At 46.9% G+C, this 21,322-nt stretch overlaps 2 protein-coding genes across 3 annotated transcripts; both read right to left on the bottom strand.

The window, feature by feature from the left end:
- Window positions 1-596: 596 nt before the first annotated feature.
- LOC122749474 (kallikrein-11-like) lies at window positions 597-12,607 on the bottom strand. 2 transcript variants are annotated; one of them, XM_043995856.1, is made up of 6 exons: window positions 12,414-12,607; window positions 4,771-4,852; window positions 4,345-4,505; window positions 1,856-2,121; window positions 1,096-1,232; window positions 597-832 (listed from the first exon to the last, which is right to left on the bottom strand). In XM_043995856.1, exons 3-6 carry the CDS (start codon window positions 4,467-4,469, stop codon window positions 680-682), a joined length of 681 nt encoding a protein of 226 aa, XP_043851791.1. In that variant the 5' UTR covers window positions 4,470-4,505; window positions 4,771-4,852; window positions 12,414-12,607; the 3' UTR covers window positions 597-679. The 2 variants fall into 2 exon arrangements, with proteins under 2 accessions (XP_043851791.1, XP_043851790.1); XM_043995855.1 differs by having other exon boundaries at window positions 4,349-4,505.
- A 2,193-nt stretch (window positions 12,608-14,800) lies between these two features.
- On the bottom strand, window positions 14,801-20,717 carry LOC122748288 (kallikrein-12-like). The gene is given in 5 exon segments (XM_043993952.1): window positions 14,801-14,956; window positions 15,679-15,850; window positions 18,595-18,843; window positions 19,352-19,523; window positions 20,654-20,717. Coding segments are annotated over 5 exon segments (813 nt in total).
- Between the last annotated feature and the right edge of the window lie 605 nt (window positions 20,718-21,322).

Below are 21,322 nucleotides of genomic sequence, written 5' to 3'. Positions count from 1 at the left end.
ATATATAAGGCCCCTTATTTTAAAGAGGAAGCAGATGAGGTCCAGAGAGAAGAGTGAATTGCTCCAGGCGACACTGATGCTAACCATGGCTGGACAAGAAGCCTCTTTGCTGCCTTTAAGTGCAGCCCAGTTTCCTCTGGCCCATGCTGTGGCCCCGCTTGTTCTTCAATGCAGTGGGTGACTTCCTCCAGAGAAGACTTGAGAGATGGGAGGCGGCGCCTGGGCCCGGAAGACTCCCTCCTCATGGTTAAAGACAGGGGTCCAAGTTACCTTTCCCTAGTAGAGAAACAGAATTCATAGAATCTTAGACTCCCAGAGTTAGGACTGAAAAGACTTCGGAGGACATTAAGTCTGACGCCCTCATTTTTACCAAGGGAAAATAGAGACTTAGATGTGTCAGGTGCTCAAGGATCTGCAGTTGATAAAAGTCCAGAGCAGAATTTGAACCCAGGTCTTCCTGACTCAGGTGGAGCTTTATCCACTAAGCCCAGCTAACTCTTCAGCTCACTGAGTCCTGGTTGCCTTCTTGTGCAGGTGGGGGAGCCATGGATTTGCTAAAACAAACAAACAAACAAACAAACAAACAAAAGACCAAAGACTTTCCAGGGCAATTTATTGAGAATAAAGTAGACAAGAGGGGGAGGAATGGGGGAGGAACGGAAATATTCTTTGGTCAGGGTTAATTGTCCTTAATGGTTTTCCGGATCCAATCCACATATTTGCAGACCTTAGTATAGACACCCGGCTTCCGGGTGACAGCACAGGGGTCTTGGCCCCAGGAAATGATGCCTTGAAGTGTTCCATTACACACCAAGGGTCCCCCTGAATCACCCTGTAGGAAAAAGATAGAGAAAGCTAACCTCAGCAGAACTAATCTAAGGATGGGCATGGCGATGGAGATAGGGGTGGGAATGAAGGTGGGATGGCTATGGGGATGGAGATAGGGAGGGGAATGAAGGTGGGATGGCTATGGGGATGGAGATAGGGAGGGGAATGAAGGGGGTGGGATGGGCGTGGGAATGGGCATAGGAATGAGGAGTGGAATGGGGTGAGGAAAGAATGTAGTTAGGGACTGGACTTATGTTTCCAGCAGACCTGGCAGGAGTCCTTGCCCTCTTCCTTGACGCTGGCACACACCATGGTGTCTGTGATGTTCCCAGGATAGGCCGCTTCACACTCCCTGTGATCGATGGTGCTTATGTTGGCACATCGAAGGGTATGAGGGAGAGTCACTGTGAAAGCAGAGAGGTTGGGCATGAGGCAAGCAATCTTCTCTCACTGGGGCCCTCCCCACACTGCTCTGAACCCTCAGAGAATACCTGTGTTTCCCAAAGGGAATCTCTCTGTCTGGAGGATGGCCGGGTCTGAGGAAGAGTATCCTCCCTCCCTTTCCACAATGGCATCTCCATCTCAAGATTTACCCATCTTCCATCCTCCTCTTTTTACCACCTTTTTACTCTACCATCCTCCCTCCCCCCAGTGCCACCCTCACTGAGTCCCCAGGGTTCCCATGGATGTTCCCATATCTCACCCCTTGTCTCCTTGTATCTCTTATCCCTCATGTCTCACTATGTTTCTTTCTATGCCTTCCCATGTCATCCCTTGTCTGTCCATGTTGCTTGTCCTTCTGTCTCTCTCTGCTTCCCCATGTATACTTTTGTATCCCCCAGTAGCTTCTTGTCTCTGCATGGATCTCCCTCATTTCTGTCTGCTAATATCTCCCCCGTCTCCCCATGGATCTCAGGATGTCTCTCTGTATGACGAGCTATCTCCCCAGGTATTTTCTGTCCACCCTTTTGCCATTGCAGGGTGCCCCCCTGCATCTGAGGGTCCCACCCCTCAGAGGGAGCCCTACACTGGGGGCTCGTGGTGGTGCCCCAGCCGGAGATGAGGCATCGGGAGCCAGGAGTGACACAGTGCTCAGGTAGGGTTAACGGCTTCACCGCCCGAGTCAGCATCACAGGGATTTTCAGCTTCACCAACATGATGTCATTCCGATGGTCCTTGTTGGGGAGGCTGCCATTGAAGCCCGGGTGGGGGATGGAGATGGTCGCCATCCTTCTCTGTTCACAGCCATCTGGCCGCTGAAGGTTATGCGCCCCCAGGTACACCCAGTACTGGCTACAGGCGGAGAGGAGAAAGGAAAAATGAGAAGATGAGCTTCAAGTGGGAGGGACAAAATCAGGGGAGATGGGGGTGGGAGAAGTGGAACAAAATGGGAAAAAATGTTTACAGGTGGGAGAAAGAAACTGAGGAGAAAGGAAAGCAAAAAAGAGGGAGAAGTGATAGAAGAATGAGAGAAAGGAAAGAATGTCACAGGTGAGGAGAGAGACAAAGAAATGGGGCAAGGATAGATTTTTTTTTAAAGGGAAAGACAAGTAAGACTGGAAAAAGATATTGTCCCAAAGGAAATGGGCAGAGTCTAAAAACAATAGACCCATAATTACTGGAAAATATCCCAAATGGCTTCTTAAAGGGATAGTTAGTAAGCACATAGAAAAAATAAGTCATGATCTCAAAAAGCCAACATGGTTTTATCTCAAATCAGATCATGTCATTCTAATCTTTCTGAACAAATTACTAAACGAGGAAATCAAGTGAATGCCATAGATGGGGTTTATCTAGAGTTTGGCAAAGTGTTGGCAAAGTCTTTCATATTATTCCTGTAGGGGGAAAAGGAGAGATATGGAGATTAGACAATAGCACAATTGGCTGGACCTAAAAAGTAATCCTTAATGGTTCCATATCACTTTGAAAAGAGGACTCAAGCAATTTGTGATTGACCCCCTGCCACTTCTCATTTGGATCAATGAGTTGGAGATTTGTCAAGATTATCAACTTTGCAGATGACCCAAAGTTGGGAAGGATGACCAATATGTTGGGTGGCAGTGTCAGGATCCAAAAAATATCTTGACAGCCTAGAATCTTGGGCCAAATCTAACCAGGTGAAATTTAATGTAGAAGAGTGGGAAGTCTTTTACCTAAATTCACAAAATCTACCTCACAAGTACAAGATGGGAGAGGCACAGATGGGGAGCAATTTGTCTGAAAATGACCTGAGGGTCTTAGTGGACCACAAGTTCAGTATAAGCCAGCACGAGGATGGGGCAGCCAAAAAAGCTAATGTGATTTTTGGCACTATTTTAAGAGAAACAGAGCTTTAAGGAATAGGAGGGTGACAGTCCTGTTCTCTGCCATAGTCGGACTTCATCATGTTTGGTTCACATTTTGAGGACACTGATAAGTTAGAGAATGTTTAGAGGAGAGAAACTTCTAGTTTCTGGTGAAAAGCTCCTGAGTCCATGCCATATAAAGATCAGTTGAAGGAAACAAGGAAGAGGAGACAATGAAGAAAGGAAAAGAGGGAGGCACAATGTCCATCCACACATATTTGAAGACTGCAATTCAGGCAGTCCAGAATGATTTTTATTTGGCCAAACCAGGACCAACAGCTAAAAGTCACAAAGAGCCAAATTTAGGCTCAAGGTCAGGAAAGACTTGCTAACACTAGGGCGATCCCAAAGCAGGATGGGTGGCCTTGGGACATAATGAGATCTCCCTCATTGGAGGCTGTCAGGCAGAGAGAGACTGGATGACCACTTCTTGAGTAGGTTGGAGCAGGGACTCTTTTTCAGGGATGGGCTTCTGAGGTTCCTTCCAACTCTGAAATTCTGTGATTCTGGCGAGGAACAAATATGAGCTATGGAGTTATAGGTGGTGCTGAGCTAGAGAGAGGGGATAAAGGCAAGAAATGCATAGGAGAGAAGGAACAGATTAGAGATGAGGGAGAGAGGAGGGGTCGGGATGGAAATGAAGGAGTCAGGGTTAGAAATGGAGGTTAGATACTAGGAAGAAAGTGGTAGAGATAAGATGAGAGATAGGAAGATGGGGAAGAAAGTCAAAGGAGACAAAAGAGGGAAAGGAACAGATGGTGGGATGACAGATGTACATGAAGAGGCACAAGGCTGGAGATGGGGGGCAGAGAGACTGGCAGTTGTGACAGGGAAAGATTTGAGAAGGGGAAAAAAGGAGAGACAGTGGACCATGAGAGGGACGGAAATCAGAGGTGGAATACAGGAATGGAAAGAGTAAAGATAAGGAAACAGTCAAGGAAGAAATATGGGACCATGTGAGAACAAGAGACATACATACATATATATGTACATATGTGTATGGTATGTGAGTTGAATCATTCCCAATCCCCATTCCCAGCCTTATTTCTAGCTCCTTCCCCATTGCTGTCTCTGAATTCACGCTTTCTTCCAACCCATCCTTATCACCATCCATGAACCAAGTTTTATCCCCATCCCTGGGCCCCAGCCTTCCCCTCCCACCCCCCCGCACCCACGGCTTCTGGCAGTGAGCTGCTGTGAGTATCCATTGTCGGTCGATGAGGGTGGCCCCACAGTGTAAACGAGACTTCTGAAACAGTGCGACCTGCCAAGGCTGGGAGTGAGCTGGACACTCATACCCCTTTATAATTCTTGTCTCTGCTTGGCCATGACCTAGGAAGAAGATTGGGGTCAGCCATATGGGGGAAAGACAGGAAGGGGAATAGGGAAGGAGGGAGGAATTGGGGAGTAAAGTGAGAAGGAAGTAGAGGAGAGGGAGTTGAGCATGGTCCTGGGAAAGGGGTGCGAATGGATACAAGGATTTGTTGGGGGATGGGAATGAAAATAAGAAGAGATGCAGGGATGTATAAGGATTGGGGAGAAAGTAGGGACGAAGTTATATATATCCCATCACCACTCTGCTCACTTCATTTCTCACCTGTTACCAGAGCAAGTACCATTAGGGTCAGGAGAGGCATGATCTGAGGTGTCAGAGGAGAGGGTCAGACCCCAAATCCTGTCTGGAGAAATACAGAGGCAAGGATGCTGTGGAGGCATTGAGGAAAGAAAGGCTCCTGTCCCCTCCCACACAACCTTTCCCATCTCATACTCTCTCTGAAATACCTGCCCCATTAAGACGTATGCCAGGGAGTTAGCCCCCAAATCACAACCCATTCCTCCACCTCCCCCAGGGAGATTCAGTCATCATGAACACCTACTGAAGCCTTGGAGAGGATAACAATTCCCTTTGATCTGGGGGAAAGCTAGAGGAGTGGAGTTCGATGTGGAAGAGATCACTGACTCTACCCTTTCATTGAATAAACAGGATTTCAGAGTTGAAAGGGACCTCAGACACTGAGACATTGAGATATTGGCATTCTAATCCATTCCATAAGTGGAGAGAATTCCCTTTCAAATGCACCAGACCAGTTGGTAACCCAACCTAGGTCTCTAGACTTCTAGTAACAGGGGGACACACTACTTCTCCAGAGGAGCCCATTCCCATATTGGCTGACTCCAATGGTGAGGGGACTCTTCTTCTTCTTCTTCTTCTTCTTCTTCTTCTTCTTCTTCTTCTTCTTCTTCTTCTTCTTCTGGTGAGGCAATTGGGGTTAAATGACTTGCCCAAGGGTCACACAGCTAGTAAGTGTTAAGTGTCTGAGGCCGGATTTGAACTCAGGTACTCCTGAATCGAGGACTGGTGCTTTATCCACTGTGCCATCTAGCTGCCCGGGACTCTTCTTTACGAGAAATCTTTACTGCCCCTCTACAAGTTGTTCCAGTTGGTCCTGTCTCTGTCTTTTGGAGATAAGTTGATTATATCCAAACCTTCCCTCTGGTGATAACCCTTCAGATATTTGAAGACAGCTATCGTGCTGTTAAATCTTCAATTTCAGAAGAATGAAAGAATCTTAAATCTTCAATTTCTCAAGATTAAAGAATTTTAAATTCTTAAGGAATCTTAAATCTTTAAATCCTTAACCCCCTTAAATCTTCTCTACTGAGAGCTAAACATCTCAGTTCCTTCAACTGATCCTTGTACTTTGGGATCTTGAGTTTTTTCTGCATTCTGTTCCTCTTTCTTCAGAAATGCTTCAGCTTGGATTTTTGCTTTGACACAACATTCCAAACATCTGACCAGAGCCTAAGACAGAGTGATGATCACCTCACTAGTCCTAGCATTTGTGTGTGTGTGAGGCAATTGGGGGTTAAGTGACTTACTCGGGGTCACACAGCTAGTAATTGTTAAGTGTCTGAGGCCGGATTTGAATTCAGGTCCTCCTGACTCCAGGCTGGTGCTCTATCCACTGCGCCACCTAGCTGCCCCCTAATCCTAGCTTTTGATATTCTTATAGTAGCTTAAGATCATGTTTGCTTTTTTTAGGGACCATACAGCACATGGAAAAATATTAACATTACAGCCTATCAAAATTAGTCAACAAATATTTATTGAACACTTCTTATGGAATAGGCACTGGGCTAAACCCAGGAGATATAGAGAAAAAAGGGGAAAAGAGCCCCTGCCTTCAAGCTGTTCTAAAAATCCCAAATCTTTTTCAAACCAACTGTACCTAATTATGCTTCCTCCATCTTTTACTGGTGAAGTCGATTCGTGAGCTTAAGTACAATTCGACATTTTTCCCTAGTACGTTTCATCTGATTAGACTTCATTCAACATCTGCAGGCCAAGAATTTCTTAGTCCAAGTTTCTGACATGCCAAACCTTGCTGTTCTTCCTATAGTGGGGTTGTCTGCAAAGCTCATGTCTGGACCATCTTTGTCTGTCCATGTTATTGATCAACATACTAAATAGAACAAGATTCAGTGCAGACCTCTGCATTCTCCACTGGAGACTTCTTCCCTTATTGATGTTGAGTTATAGGCAACTACTTTAGCTGCTTCATTGGATAGAGCATTGGTCCGGGAGTCAGAAAGACCTGAGTTCAAATCCAGCCTCAGATACTCACTAGCTGTGTGACCCCAGGCAAGTCACCTTTAACCCTGTTTGCCTCAATTTGATTCTCTATAAAATGAGCTGGAGAAGGAAATGGCATACCATACCAGTATCTCTGTCAAAAAACTCCTAAAAAGGTTCAGAATGAGTTAACCATGACTGAACAAAACAACTATGAATCTGGCCAGCCATCTAGTTCTGAATCTATTAAACTGTATGATCATCCTGCCTACACCTCCATGTCCTTTGCTGTTGTTTGTCCTTCGTTCTCTTCTTTTCTGTCTTTTTGTTTTTGTTTTTTGTGAGGCAATTGGGATTGAGTGGCTTGCCCAGGGTCATACAGCTAGTAAGTGTTAAGTGTCTGAGGCCGCATTTAAACTCAGGTCCTCCTGACTCCAGGGCCGGTGCTCTATACACTGCACCACCTAGCTGCCCCTGTCCTTCATTTAAAAAAAAAAAATTAAGGACAATGAGGGTTAAGTGACTTGCCTAGGGTCACACAGCTAGTATGTGTCAAGTGTTTAAGGTCAGATTTGAACTCAGGTCCTCTTGAATCCAGGGCCAGTGTTTTATCCACTGTGCCACCTAGCTGCCCCTGAACTTCATTCTTAAAGAGGACCATGACCTTGAGTTGATGTCATGGTTTGCGGTCAATCGGATTTAAGCAAGCAAGGGCTGTGCAAGATCATCAACCTCATTCTTTCCTCCAAAGTCATCTGGGTTCAGTGATTATATATATATATATATATATATATGGATGACTGGAAATGACCCTATATCTTTAAGGCAATTAGGGTTAAATGACTTGCCTAGGGTCACAGCACTACTAAGTGTCTGAGGTCAGATTTTAATTCAGGTCTTTTCAACTTCAGGGCCAGTGTTCTATCTACTCTGTTACCTAGCTACCCATGTCCTTTGCAAGAAGAGTATGAAATACATTATTAAAAGCTTTGGCATCCCACTCTTTGATGAGCTTAGAAATCCTGTCAAAAAAAGGAAATGAATTGAGTCTGGTGTAATCTGTTCTTGAGGAAGCCATGATAGACTGACCACTGCTTTCTCCTCTAAATATTCATTACTATCCTTTTAATGATATCTGAAAATCAAGATCACTGGCCAACAATTTTTAGATTTCACAGTTTTTTTCTTTTTGTAAATATCAGTTACTTTTTCCATGCTCCACTTCTTTCAAGTCAGTGACAATGTCTTGGCAATCCCTTCTCCCAGCTCTTTCAGTTTTCAACAATGTGGTTTATCTATTCCTAATAGTGTTAACTCATCTAGGGCCATCCAGAAATTTTCTCCCATTTTCCTACTCATATTTAGTATTAACTCCCTTATGCCATTTTTCTACCCTTTCTGGCCCAAAGTTCATTGTATCTAGAAGAAAAAAACAAAAGCCAAGTAAATATTAAGTAAACCTGCCTTCTATCATTTTATTAAATCTAAGCAGCAGGGCAGCTAGGTGGTGCAGTAGATAAAGCACTGGCCCTGGATTCAGGAGGACCTGAGTTCAAATTCAGCCTCAGACATGACACTCTAGCTGTGTGACCCTGGGCAAGTCACTTAACCCTCATTGCCCCACCAAAAAAAAAAAATCTAAGCAGCAATCTTACTCTTCTATCTTCCCTAATATAGCTTTTAAAAATAGTTTTAATCTATTATTTTTTTTTGTCTTTAGCATTACCTAGCAGCCTCATCTTCATCCAAGTTTTAGAACTCCTGATTCTATTCACACAGAACTATACCTGACTTCTTGCTTTGTCTTCCAAAGATGTCTTTTTCTTTCTTTCTTTTTTTCAGGGCAATGAGGGTTAAGTGACTTGCTCAGGGTCACACAGCTCATTAAGTGTCAAGTGTCTGAGGCTGGATTCAAACTCAGGTCCTCCTGAATCCAAAGCCAGGGCTTTATCCACTGCACCATCTAGCTGCCCCCAAAAATGTCTTTTTAAAAACTAATTTAGGGGACAGCAAGGTGGTGCAATGGATAGATAGAGTGCCAGCCCTGAAGTCAGGAGGACCTGAGTTCAAATCCGGCCTCAGACACTTAACACTTACTAGCTGTGTGACCCTAGGCAAGTCACTTAACCCCAATTGCCTCACCAAAAAACAAAAAAACAAAAACAAAAACAAAACTAATTTAGATAAGCTTCCTATGCAAACTCATTCTTTGCTTTAGATAACTTCCCCTTTTCACTTTCATGATTTCACACTTGTAAATCTCCCATTCCTTCAGGGATATCTTTCTTCATAGAATTTAAATGAACTAAATCCTATGTGTCCTTTCTCTTACCTTTTTGAAATCTATTTTCCCTGAATCTAGGGCCCAACATTGGGTCTGTATTTCTTCCCTTTTTCTATCACACACTAAGATTGAGTGATCACTCCTCCTCAAGGTTTCTATCTTTTCCACCCCAACAATTAGCATTCCCCTGGAGGCAAAAATCAGATCTACAAGAAGAGTTCCCCCCTTGTGGCTTCTCTAATTCATCTTTAGAAAGGTTAGATTATTACTAGGGGGGCAGCTAGGTGGCACAGTGGATAAAGCACCAGCCCTGGATTCAGGAGGACCTGAGTTCAGATCCGACCTTGGACACTTGACACTTACTAGCTGTGTGACCTTGGGCAAGTCACTTAACCCTCATTGCCCCACACCAAAAAAAAAAAAAAAAGATTATTACTAAGGAATTTCTTAGTTCTGCTTTTGTCAGAGGGAGTTCTAGTAGACACAGAGGTAATTGTCTGGCATTTCTTATGTCTCCCATCCCTACACGATGCCATGCTTGTGATCTATTTCCTAAATCCTCATTCTATTCTCTCTTTCTCCCTAGGTTGTCTCTACTATCCTCCAAGGATAATATATAGAAAATGTGGACTCCACCTATTTTCACTCAGATGCTCTCCACCATGTTTCTTCCCTCTGATTTTTCTACAACATAATAGTTGCGTGTATGTTTTAGCAAACTGATCATCTCTGCTCTATCTCCCTCTTTCTCTCAATGCCCTATTCCCCACCCTGTCCCTCTGTTTCAAGCACATCTTCATCAGTTTTCTATCTCCTGCTAATTTCCTATATCAAGCAAATAACTTTCTCTCCTCCCTTCTTTTCCACTGTTTTCCTTTATCCTTCTCTATCCTCTCTTCCCTCATTCTTCCATCTACTTTTGTACCTTCTCCCTCTACAACCCACTCAATCCTCTCTTCCTCCCTGTCTCACCATGTATCCGTCTCTCCTTTTTCTCCTTCTTTTTCTTCTCTCTCCATCTCTCTCCCTTTCTTTCCCTCCTTCTCTCTTTCTTTCTAGCACCTCTGTCAATCCCCACCCTCTGTCATTCTCCCTTAATTCCAGTCAAGAAGTAGACCTTCAAAGATCTGTCTTTGTGGCATTCATTTACCCTAGAAACCTATGGAACTCTGCTTCATAAATTACCCTTCAAAAGCAGGCCTAGATACTTGACTTCAGCAAGGTACCCTTTCCATTGACTAACAGCCTGAAGTGAAATGACAGACACTTCTGACAGCTCTCGCTGGGTTAGGTTGTTTCGAAATTATACTTGTCTTTAGTAACCAGCCATTCAACTAAAGAGCGTATTTTGTTACTGATTCTTTTTCATATCTAGGGATGCTACATTTTCCCCTCTCAACCCTCTCTCTTCTTCAATGGATTGGGAAAAAATCAGAAGAGGGGATTAGTGGCAGTAATTCCTCTCCCAAGATTGTGAGTGATCGGAGAGCTCAGAAATCAAACAATGCCTTGGGAAAAGATTCTGCGGTTCACCTGGCCAGTTCTTCTTAACACTCCAATGGTTCTTACATTGCTTTTTTTACACCACCTTCCCCACTTGATCTCCATAATTCTCTCCTTATCACCTCCTATTCTATGTCCCTCTAAATGCCTCATGCCCCCCCTGTTCCCTTCTATCACCTTCTCTCCTCTATCTTCTCCCCCTATTTGCTCCCCTGCCTCCCTCAACACCACCTCTATTCTTAACCTTTCTCCCTATATCTCAAATGAGAAAACACATATAAAGTACTTTGGAGACTTTAAAATGCTATATACATGCTTTGTTGTTGTTCTGTCATGTCTCACTCTGATCTTCAGGATCCCATTTTGGGGTTTTCTTGGCAGAGATAGTGGAGCAATTCCACATTTCCTTCCCCAGTCCATTTTACAGATGAGGAAACTGAGGCAAACGGGGGAAGTGACTTGCCCAGGGTCACACAGTTAAATGTCTGAGGACAGATTTGAACTCAGGGAGATGACTCCAGGCCCTGCACTCTAATGTGTACCCCTGTAGCACTTATCATTATTAGGCCTCTTACTTTCCTTTCCCACCTCCCACATACCAGAATCTCAGTGGCAAGGCACCTCCAAATGCCATCTAGTCCAACTTGGACACCAGCATTCATTTCCTCTACAATATATTTGGCAAGTGATCTCCAGGAGATCTCGGGCCACAGGAGAGACTCCCTACACATTGAAGCAGTCTGGGGGTTCCATTCCCCGGACAGTTCGAATTCTTAGGAAGCTGCTCCATTCATTGAGCCAACATCTGCCAACACCTCTGAGGACCTCTGGCCTGAGGCCAAGCAGAATAAATCAAACCTTTTTTTTTTCTTTAACTTCTCGATCCCATTCCCGCACCTCTTCCCGATCCCATCCCCGAGTCCCTTCACGATCTCATTCCATGCCCCTTCCCCATCCCATCCCAGCGTCTCTTCCCGATCCCTTCCCCCATCGAAGATTACTTTGTGTCTACTAGGGACTAAGTCACGTCTCAGTTTAGGAACGTAAATTCCTTGAGGGCAGGTAGTATCCCAATGATTTTTTTTTAATTCTGGAGAGTGGCACGGGTTAATTTTGCCCAACTCCCCATAGTAGGCAGTTAATAAATGCCACGGGCTCCCGTTTATCCTTTTGTATCCCTCTTCTGGCTCCGTCTTTCCCTTCCCTCGCGCCTTCCTCCGACACCAACACCACCCCCGCCCCCCCCCCTCAACACACACACACGCACGCACTTACTCACTTACACAAGCCCTTATCTGCTCTATTCTAACTTCTCTCTGGACCTCTCCAACCCTGCCCGGCCCCGGCCCCTCTCCCTCCCAGGACCCTTGGTCTTGCCCCATATCCTCGAGTCTAGGCAGGTTCTCTCTTTTGCTCTCCCGGTCTCCCAGCCCCAGGGTGGGCGGGGTCTCAGTGCGGGCAGTCCCTCCTGGAGAGGGCGGGACGGTGTCCCAATTTGCCCTTTCGGGGGCGGGCAGGGCCAGGAGCTCCGGGGTCAAGAGGTCAGGGAGGTTGGGGGCAGCTGGACCCTGGACGTCTGAAGAGGGAGAAACACTGCGATCGGGAGCCCCACGCAGAGAGTGGCAGCAGAGACAGTGCAAGTCCGAGGGGACAGTCAGAAAACAAAAAAAGGCGAGGCTGCTAGACCCATGGAGAGCAGCCCAGGAGGGATGAGATTGAGAGAAAGAAAGGGAAAGACCCGCAGAGGCCCCAGAGATCAAGAGCTCAGAGACAGAGAGACCGGGGAGCTCAAGGCTAGGCGCTCGGACGCGAGGGTCTAGGAGCCAGAATGGGAGGCGCAGAATGGGGCCATCCCCCCACCCCCTTCGGCTGAGCTCACCTCGGGGTGGGAGTGGGCCTGCGGGCAACCTGGGGAGGGGGCTGGGGCGGGGGGTGCGGGCTCCGGGCTGTCTCCCAAGGCGGCGGCGGCTGCGGCTGGAGCGGCTGGGGCTCTGGCTCAGGCTCAGGCTGGGGCTGGGGCTGGGGCTGGGATAAGGACGGGAGCGAGTGCACTTTGCCGGCGAACTGGAGGCCGGGCCGGGCCGGGCCGGCGGGCGGGCCCCGAGATGATTGAGCCCGCCCGGGCCGGCCTTATCTGCGGGAGGGAGCCCCAGGGGGGCGGAGTGTTCTGGGGCCCGCCTTCCCCCTGCCCCGCCGGTCCACTCCCGCGCCTCCCTTGGCCTCCGCAGCCCGGGCCGCCGGGACAGCCCGGTCTTAATTCCCCGGGCAAACCATCGCGTCTCCCCCCAGCTCTCTAGCCTGTCTTGTATCATCACGTTCCCTCTCAGTCGTGTGTCTCTCGGAGACTCTGCCTCAGTCTATCTCCTCTCTCTGTCTCTGTGAGTGTCTCTGTCTCTCCCTCTTCCTCTCTCTGTCTCTATCTCCTTTCCTCTTTGTAGCTTTCTTTCTTTTTCTTTTAGCTCTTCTCTTTGTCTTTTAGCTCTCTTTGTCTTTCTGCTCATTTCTCGAAGTCTCTGCTCTTCGTCTCGGTTTCATTCTCGGAACTTTTGACTCCGTCTCTTCTTTCTATTCCTACCTTCCCTCCTTCCATCTCAATCTCTGCCCTTGTCTTGGTCTCTGTGCTGCACTTTCGTCTCCGACTCCGTCTCCTCACTTGTGTCCCTTTTAATTTATTTTTTTTTAGAAGCCAAATATTCTTTCATAGGAAACAATAATAATCAACAAATTAAAACATTCCAATACACAAAGAAGCATAAAGGTCCTTAGATAAGACACTGATGTTAAGTGTTGTCTCTTTTATACGAATCACATATATAAAAATAGAAGACAATATAAGTGATATTATTACATCATGTTAAACTATCCATATAAAATACATATAATTTAACGAGGCAGAAGCAGAACTGCTCCATCTACCTTCAGCACCTTTTTTTTTGTCTTCTCTGTCCCTTTAGCTACGTGTCAATCACTCTCTCTTCTCTTTCTGTGACTTCCGTTCAGGCCCCTCCGTGAGCGCACCCACCCAGAAAGTTAGTGGGAGGTGAGGATTAGGAGTTCAAATTGGCACCTCCCCAGAGGCCTCGAATCTTTGACTTGACTGGGCTTGTGAAGGGGTGGTGGTGGTGTGTGTGTGTGTGTGTGTGTGTGTGTGTGTGTGTGTGTGTGTGTGTGTGTGTGTGTGTGTGTAGGTGGGGCACGAGGGACCTCTGTGAGCCAGACTCCTGCCTGTGGAACTCCGAAGGATGGGAAAAAGACAACCTTAATCCTTTGGGGGTCCCCTCCCTAACCAAGTACTGGGCTCAGGTCTCCTCCTCCTTTCTACTCTGCTGCTTTTCTTCTTTCTGCATCCCCTCTATCCTTTCCTCCCTTTTCATCTCCTTCCATCTTTCTTGTTTCCTTCTTCCTGCTTTCCATTTCTTTTCTTTTTTCTCCCTTTCTTTCTTTTTCTTTCTTCCTTTCCAGCCTGTTCTCTCTCCCCTCTCCTTTCTCCCACTCTTCCTCTCTCATTCTATTTTTCTTCTCTTGCTTTCATGATGTGTCTCCACTGCCTCAGAATGGTGTCTGGCATGTAGTAGGTGCTTAATAAATGCCTAGTAATGGAGCCTTTCTTCTCTCCACTCTCCCTTTCCTCCTCTCCACTCTCTCCTCTTTCCTCTCTTCATCTTTCCCCTCCCTTCCTCTCTCCTGTCTGCACCTCTCCTGTCCCCTTTCCTATTCTCCCTCTCAGGTCTCTTTTCTCCTTGCTATCACTCCTTCCTTATTCTTCTCTCCTACCCTCCTTTCTCCTTCTCTTCTCTCTCCATTCTTTTTTTTCCCATCTATACTCTCCCTTTCCCCATCCAGAATTTACAGGTGTTACAAAGCTTGGTGAGATAAGCTGGGGCCGATGCAGAAAGAACCCTGAAATTCCCATTCTTGTTTCTCTGCTATGTGCCGTTGGGGAAATTGCTCATCTGCTTTCTGGATTCTGTGCCCTAGTGCTTGGGAATCCAGAACTGTGTGGACTACAGGATTATCCCCCCCCCCTCTCCCCTGGCCAATGAGAGTTAAGTGACTTGCCCAAGGTCACACAGCTAGTAAGTGTCAAGTGTCTGAAGCAGATTTGAACTCAGGTCCTCCTGAATCCACTATGCCACCTAGCTGCTCCCTCCCTCTTTCTCTCAAGAAAGACAGACACAGCCCCTCCTCTTGTCACAAATGGGTTTATTTAAGAGAAGGGTGTTGAGGGGGAGTAGAAGGTGAGGTGAAGGCTAGGAAAAGACCAGCTCATTTCTTCCTCATTGTCTCCCCTAACCAGTCTGTATACTTGCATATCTTGGTGTAAACTCCAGGGATGCCTGGTTGGCCACAGGGACCCACAGCGCCCCATGACACCAGGCCCTGCAAGACATTGTCACACACCAGTGGTCCTCCCGAATCCCCCTGTAACAAGAAAGACAGAGACACAAGTCCCAACCTCAGACCCAAATGCAAACCTCCCCTTCCCCTCTAAGCCGTTGTCTCCCTTAGCTTCTCCTCCATCTCTCTCTCTCTCTCTCTCTCTCTGTGTTTTTATTTCTGTTTCTCTGTCTCTGTTTTGCTCTGTGTATCTCTGTCTCTCTCTGTATATCTCTGTGCCTATATCTTGCCTGTCTCATTTTTTATCTGTTTCTCTCTACACATCTCTTCCCACTTTTCTGTCTTTGTTTCTCTCTGTCTTTGATTCCCCCTCTGTCTGTTTCTCTCTGTCTGTTTTTCTCTGTATATCTCTGTGTCTCTGTCTCTTCTCATTTTTGATCTCTCTATCTCCCTACCTACCTATTTCCATTTTTTCTGTCTTTGATTCTCTCTGCCTCTGTCACTCTTTTTCTGTTTCTTATAGGCTTCATAAGCTCATGGATCTTGAGATGGGAGGAATCAATAGAAGTCTGATCCAATAGCCTCATTTTACAGAGCAGGAAACCATGGACAAGAAAGATAAATGATGGCCAAACTTCTAGAGATAATGGGTCGCGGGCAGGATTTGAACTCAAGATCCTTCGCTCTCATCTTTGTCTTTGTCTCTTTTTTCTCTTGATCTTTGTTACTGTTTCTGTCTCTCCCCCCTTTTTTATCTCACTACCTCTGTCTCAATCATCTTGGTCTCTGTTGGTCCAGTCACTCACCTGGCAAGCATCTTTCCCATCATCACCTCCTGCACACAGCATGTTCTCTGTAATCTTCCCAGGGAACACAGCCTGGCACTCATTATCTGGTGTGATCCTCAAGGGTAGACACTGGAGTTTGTCTGGCCCTAGGTGAGGAAGAAAGGGGTAGGGGTACATATTCTAGGTGATACTGACACCGTCATCCCCACCTTCCACCCTCCCCCCACCCCCCTCGGCCTTTTACCTCCAGCCTTTAATTCCTCAAAGCCAAGATCCCTAAGTCCCCAGACCATGATCCTATCATGATCTTCTGGTCCCAAGCTCCCCATCCCCTTCATTTCTGCCCCTTCCATTCCAGAGGCCTCAAGTATAGATTGCCTGATCCCCAACCTCTGATCGTCGACACCCTTCAGCTCCTGACTACCAATACCATTTACAACTGCATCATTCAACTCAAACTGCCTTTTTCAAAGTTACCAATGAGATTAGAGCTATATAGACATACATAAGTGAATTGATCATTTATGAATATATAATGTATATAGGGCAGCTAGGTGGCACAGTGGATAGAGCACTGGGCCTGGAGTCAGGAAGACCTAAATTCTAATTTGGCCTCCAACATTTACTAGTTGTGTGATCCTGGACAAGTCACTTAATACTGTTTGCCTCAGTTTCCTCATATATAAAGAAGCTGGAAAAGAAAATGACAAACTACCCTAGTATCTCTACTAAGAAAACCCCAAATAGGATCACAAAGAGTTGGACACAACTGAAATGACTGAACAGCAACATATCTAAGCATTTTGCAGACCTGAAAGTGCTATGTAAGTGCTAGCTATTCTCATTATTACTCATCGCTAAAACTTTTTCTCCATCTTTATGCATCTTTTCTTTTTTCTTTTGAGACAATTAGGGTTAAGTGACTTGCCCAGGGTCACACAGCTAGTAAGTGTCAGAAGCAAGATTTTAACTCAGATCCTCCTCAGTCCAGGACCAGTGCTCTCTCCACTGCACCACTTAGCTGCCCTTCATCCTGATCCTTCTTGACCTTTGACACTCTTGGTCACTTGCTCCCTAGATACTGTCCCTTCTCTAGGTTTTTAGGACACTATCCTCTCTTGGCTCCCCTCCTACCTCTCGGACTGCTCCTTCTCAGTATCCCTTACTGCTACTTGAATGGGATCATACCCATAAATGGTGGGTGTCCTCCAAGGGTAGGTCCTAGGCTCTCTTCCTACTCTACAATCTCACTGGGTGATCTCAGCAGCGACCATAGGTTCTATCTCCAGATCTATTCATCTCCCCAACCTCTCCCCAGGACACTGATCCGACATCAAAGACAGGACCTCTAGTACCTCTGTGTTTGGGACATCTTGAGCTGGAGGTCCCATAGACATCTCACATTTCACACATCCAAAACAGAACTCATTATCTTTTCCCTCAAACCCTGCCGTCTTCCAAATAGCCCCATTCCTCAAAAGGCATCTTCCTGGTCACTCAGACTCTGAAACTTGCTGCCATCTTCGCCTCCTACCCTCCCAGCCACCCATCTAACACAGCCTGTCTGACCCTGGCCATCATTAGCTCTCACCTGGACTTATACTACGCTTCTAACTGGTCTCCCTGCCTCTTGTCTCTCCTCCACTCAGCGGCCAAGGGGGCTTCTCTAAAATGTGGGTCTGAGGGGGGCAGCTAGGTGGAGCAGTGCATAAAGCTCTGGACCCTGGATTCAGGAGGACCTGAGTTCAAATCCAGTCTCAAACACTTGAAACTAACTAGCTGTGTGATCCTGGGCAAGTCACTTAATCCTCATTGCCCCCCCCAAAAAAAATGTGGATCTGATCAGGTCAACTCCTCCCCTTACATCCCCCTCCCCAGAGTAGGCACCAGAGGCTCCCAGTTTCCTGGAGGATCAATATAAAATCTTCTATCTGGCCTTGAAAGCACTTTACAACCATGCCCTGATTTCCCTTTCCATTCTTCCAACCATCCAGTGATACTAACCTTCTGGCTGTCTCCCCAAACCTGGATGTTCTGCCCTCTCATTGGTTTATAATATAATAATAATTAATAATAACCTCTTAATTTTCCTGACCTCCTTCAAGACTGAGTTCATCCCCTACATCTGCCGGGGGGCCTTCCCCAATCTCCCCAGATGCCTGAGTCTTTCTCAGATTGCTATCCATCTATTGTTTGTACCTATTTATTTGTGTTTTCTGCTCCATTAATCTGTGAGTTCCCTGAAGGCTGGGTCTGTTTTTGTCTTTCTTTGTACCCTTGGCTCTTAGCAGAGTGCCTAATGGATAAGCTAGGTGGTGCAGTGGCTAGAGCACTGACCCTGGAATCAGGATGCCATGAGTTCAAATCCGACCTCAGACATTTGACACCTACTAGCTGTGTGACCCTGGGCAAGTCACTTAACCCCAATTGCCTCCCAAACACACACACACACACACACACACACACACACACACACACACACGTTATTAATAAATGCTCCTTGACCAACTGCCACCTCCGTGCCCCAGCCCCTTCAACCTCAGTCACTCATTCCCTGAATCTAGATCCTAAATCATAAGATCATACAGAGGCCTTCTCCAACTCCCTCTTTTGACATTGGAGGAAATCCACAGGCCATGATCACTTGACTCTTCACATCAAACTTCTGCAGCCCTCTCACTTCCCTTGAGGCCCCCCCAATCTCCTGACTCCAGATACTGTGATGATAGAGCCTTTAATGACTGCCCCCTCTGGCTCCCAGAGACTCTCTGAGCCCAGAGATATTCTCATCGGCAGATTTCTGACTCTACAGAACTCAGATGTCTCGAGGCCAGACTTTGCAATCCTCTTCTGCCCCCACACCAAGAACTCCCAGCCCACACTCCCCATCTCTTCCTATCCACCACCCTCCTGCCCTTCTCACTTCTGAGTGACTGGGTGATGCCCCAGCCGGACACATTACACAGCGTCCCAGGTATGACACAGGCAGTAGGCAGGGCCAGGGGTCGAACAGAGTGTGTGATGCGGGCAGGGAAGGGTAAGTACAATAGACGCAGGTCATGGTTATGGCTGCCTGGCTGGGCACGGAAGCCAGGGTGGGTCACTGAGCGCCCAGTCCGCCGGATCTGCTCTGTCCCATCCACATTCTGAAGGCTGTGGTCCCCAAGGTGCACCCAGTATTTCCTATAGGTATGACAGAAACATGAGCTCTCAAAGTCAGTAGAGACACATTTCACAGAGTGGGAAACTGAGACCTAAAAAGGGAAAGAGACTTGCCCAAAGTCACCTGGTGAGTTAAGTGCAAAATCCAGGTCTTGTGACTCTCATCACAACACCCATTTGATCCTCTCTCATAAGACATCTTTCCCAACTATCCAATCCTCTCCTCCTCCTCCTATATCCTTAGCACAGTCTGGGTCCTGCAGGATTCCTGACTTTTAGCCAGGGCTCTTTTCATGTCCTACCCAAGCAAAAGGAGGAGAGGAGGCAGGTAAGACAGAATATCAGCCCTAAGAAAAGAGATGGAGAGATCTTAGAACAGGGAACGTGGGAGCTAGAAGAGACCTTAGGACATAGGACGTCAAGGCTAGGAGGGATCTTAGAACATAAGATGTCAGAACTGGGGGGAAAGTCTTGGACCTTAGTTTGTTGGGCTCCCTCAGACTCTAGGGAAGGTGGGGCTAGGGCTTACTTGTGGTTGCAGTGGGCTGCTGTGAGGACCCAGTGGGGGGAAATTAGGACACCCCCACACTGAAGTTGGTTGCCTTCAAACAATCCCACTTGCCATGGCTGGGAGTTAGGGATGCAGGTGGTGCCATTGTAAATGACAACCCTATCAGCGATGTCAATGGTCTGGCTCAATCCTTTTGGAGAAAGAAAAGAAGATGGGAACAGGTGAAAACAAGGAGAGAAATCGAGACAAAGAATCAAAAAGCCAGAGAAAGATAAAGACAGAGCAAACTGCCAGAGGCAGACAATGAGAGGGATGGAGACATTACAATGCAGACAAATAGAAAGACAGCGATGGGGGGAAAGGAAGACTGATGCAGATAAATAGGGACAAAGACAAAGAAATAAAGATGGACCAGCAGACATAAAGAATGTCAGAAAGGGAGACAGCGATGGGCAGCGCAAGAAGCCTAGGCAGTCAGGAACACAGCCTAAGACAACAGGGAGAGTTTGAGAAATGGAAGACTCCAGACACAAAGACAGTGACTGACTCCAGGCATGTCCAGCTCCTGGAGAATGGTATCTGGGAGACAGTTCTTGCACCTGGATCAGATGATGGATGGGTTTTAAGGACAGGTGATACACTCATCAGCCCTCAGAGACCCCACTCCAGCACTGAGGGGGGGTGGAGAATGGAGAGGCTTACCTAGCAGACCCAGGAGCAGAAGGATGCTGAGCTCCATTGGAATCCAGCACCAAGGCCTGAGGAGAGGGAAAATGAACCAATTCAGAGAGAAGCTTATCTCTCTATGTCCTAGACCTCCAACTTTCCTTTCAGCCCCTGTATCAGAGCTTCCCCTCTCCTCCCCTGGGAAGCTCGACTTACAGGATGGTTCACTTGTACCTATTTCCCCCTGTCCCTCAGTCTGGCTTTCTCTGTCCTCCTGTTCTTGTCTTTTTATTCCTGTATCTCTCTCTGCTATGCACAGCCCCTCATTCTGTTAATCTGTCCCTCTATTTTTCATTGTCATCTCCCTGCCTGTCCCTCTCTTCACCTGTCTCTGTCCATCTCTGTCCACTTATTTCTCCTGTACCTAACTGTTCCTTTGGCCACCTATATCTCTTCCCTTCTCTCTGTATAACTTTCTAGGAGCTGTCCCTCTGGTCTCCCATCCACAAGCCCTGCTCAGACCTATGATCTCAACAGTCACCCGTTGCCTGCCCTCCAAACCTCAGTATGTCTGCTTATCTCTCTTTCTGTCCCTGAATCATTTCATTCTCTGCTCTCTCCCCAGCCCACTCAGCCTTAGCTTTTAACTCTCACTGCCTGAGGTCAGCGGATTTCCGGGTTGGGTGGCAGTGGGAGTTGGTGAGGGCGGTGGTGGCATGGGGGCGGGTCCCCCCAATCCTACCACGCTCCACCTGGATAATGACACTTAATTGTAATTCAGGGCTAAAAGGGGGAGGGTGAGGGGCCCAAATGCAGTTCAACATTCCAAACCCAAGCTTTCCCCTTTCCCTGCCTAGAGCCTCCCTCTAGCTGGACTACCCGTGTGTTTGCATCTCTCTTTGTCTCTCTCTACGTGTACCTCTGTCTCCATCTGTCTATGTCTCTGGGTTTCTGTCTCTGTTTGTCTCTATCTCTTTCACACACACACACAGCCCCACCACCCACTTCTTTTGACTCCTTCGAATTTTCCTGGGGCAATGAATGATGAAAGGAAGAACTGGATCCCAGTTTTAATCCTTCTGGTGTCACTGGCTGTGGCTGGGCATGGAGCCCAGTCGCTGAAGGCTTGTTCCCATTGACAGTTTAGGAGGAAGAGAAACCAACAAAGAAGATACAGAGTCAAACAAAGTCAGAAACCCACACCTGGCAACGGGCAAAAAGCGTAGGAAGGAGAGAGGAAAAAGAGGAGGACAAAGAAAGAGATACTGAAGAAAAGAAGAGGACAGAAGAAAACTATGGATCCAGGCAAAGACACAAATCATG

This window comes from Dromiciops gliroides, chromosome 3, assembly GCF_019393635.1.
Source record: "Dromiciops gliroides isolate mDroGli1 chromosome 3, mDroGli1.pri, whole genome shotgun sequence".
In the NCBI taxonomy this organism is placed as follows: Eukaryota; Metazoa; Chordata; class Mammalia; order Microbiotheria; family Microbiotheriidae; genus Dromiciops; species Dromiciops gliroides.
The sequence above is the reverse complement of the archived record's forward strand: the minus strand, read 5'-3'. Positions and strand labels throughout refer to the sequence as shown.

Bases quoted from the DNA above. Each gene is read 5' to 3' on its own strand.
- LOC122749474 (XM_043995855.1), bottom strand. From the start codon at position 4,810: ATGCCTCTCCTGACCCTAATGGTACTTGCTCTGGTAACAG. The intron at 2,122-4,348 runs GTGGGTGCGGGG...CTCCGCCTGTAG, and splicing joins GCAGCTCACTGCCAGAAGCC to CCAGTACTGGGTGTACCTGG. The intron at 833-1,095 runs GTCTGCTGGAAA...TTTTTCCTACAG, and splicing joins AGGGCAAGGACTCCTGCCAG to GGTGATTCAGGGGGACCCTT.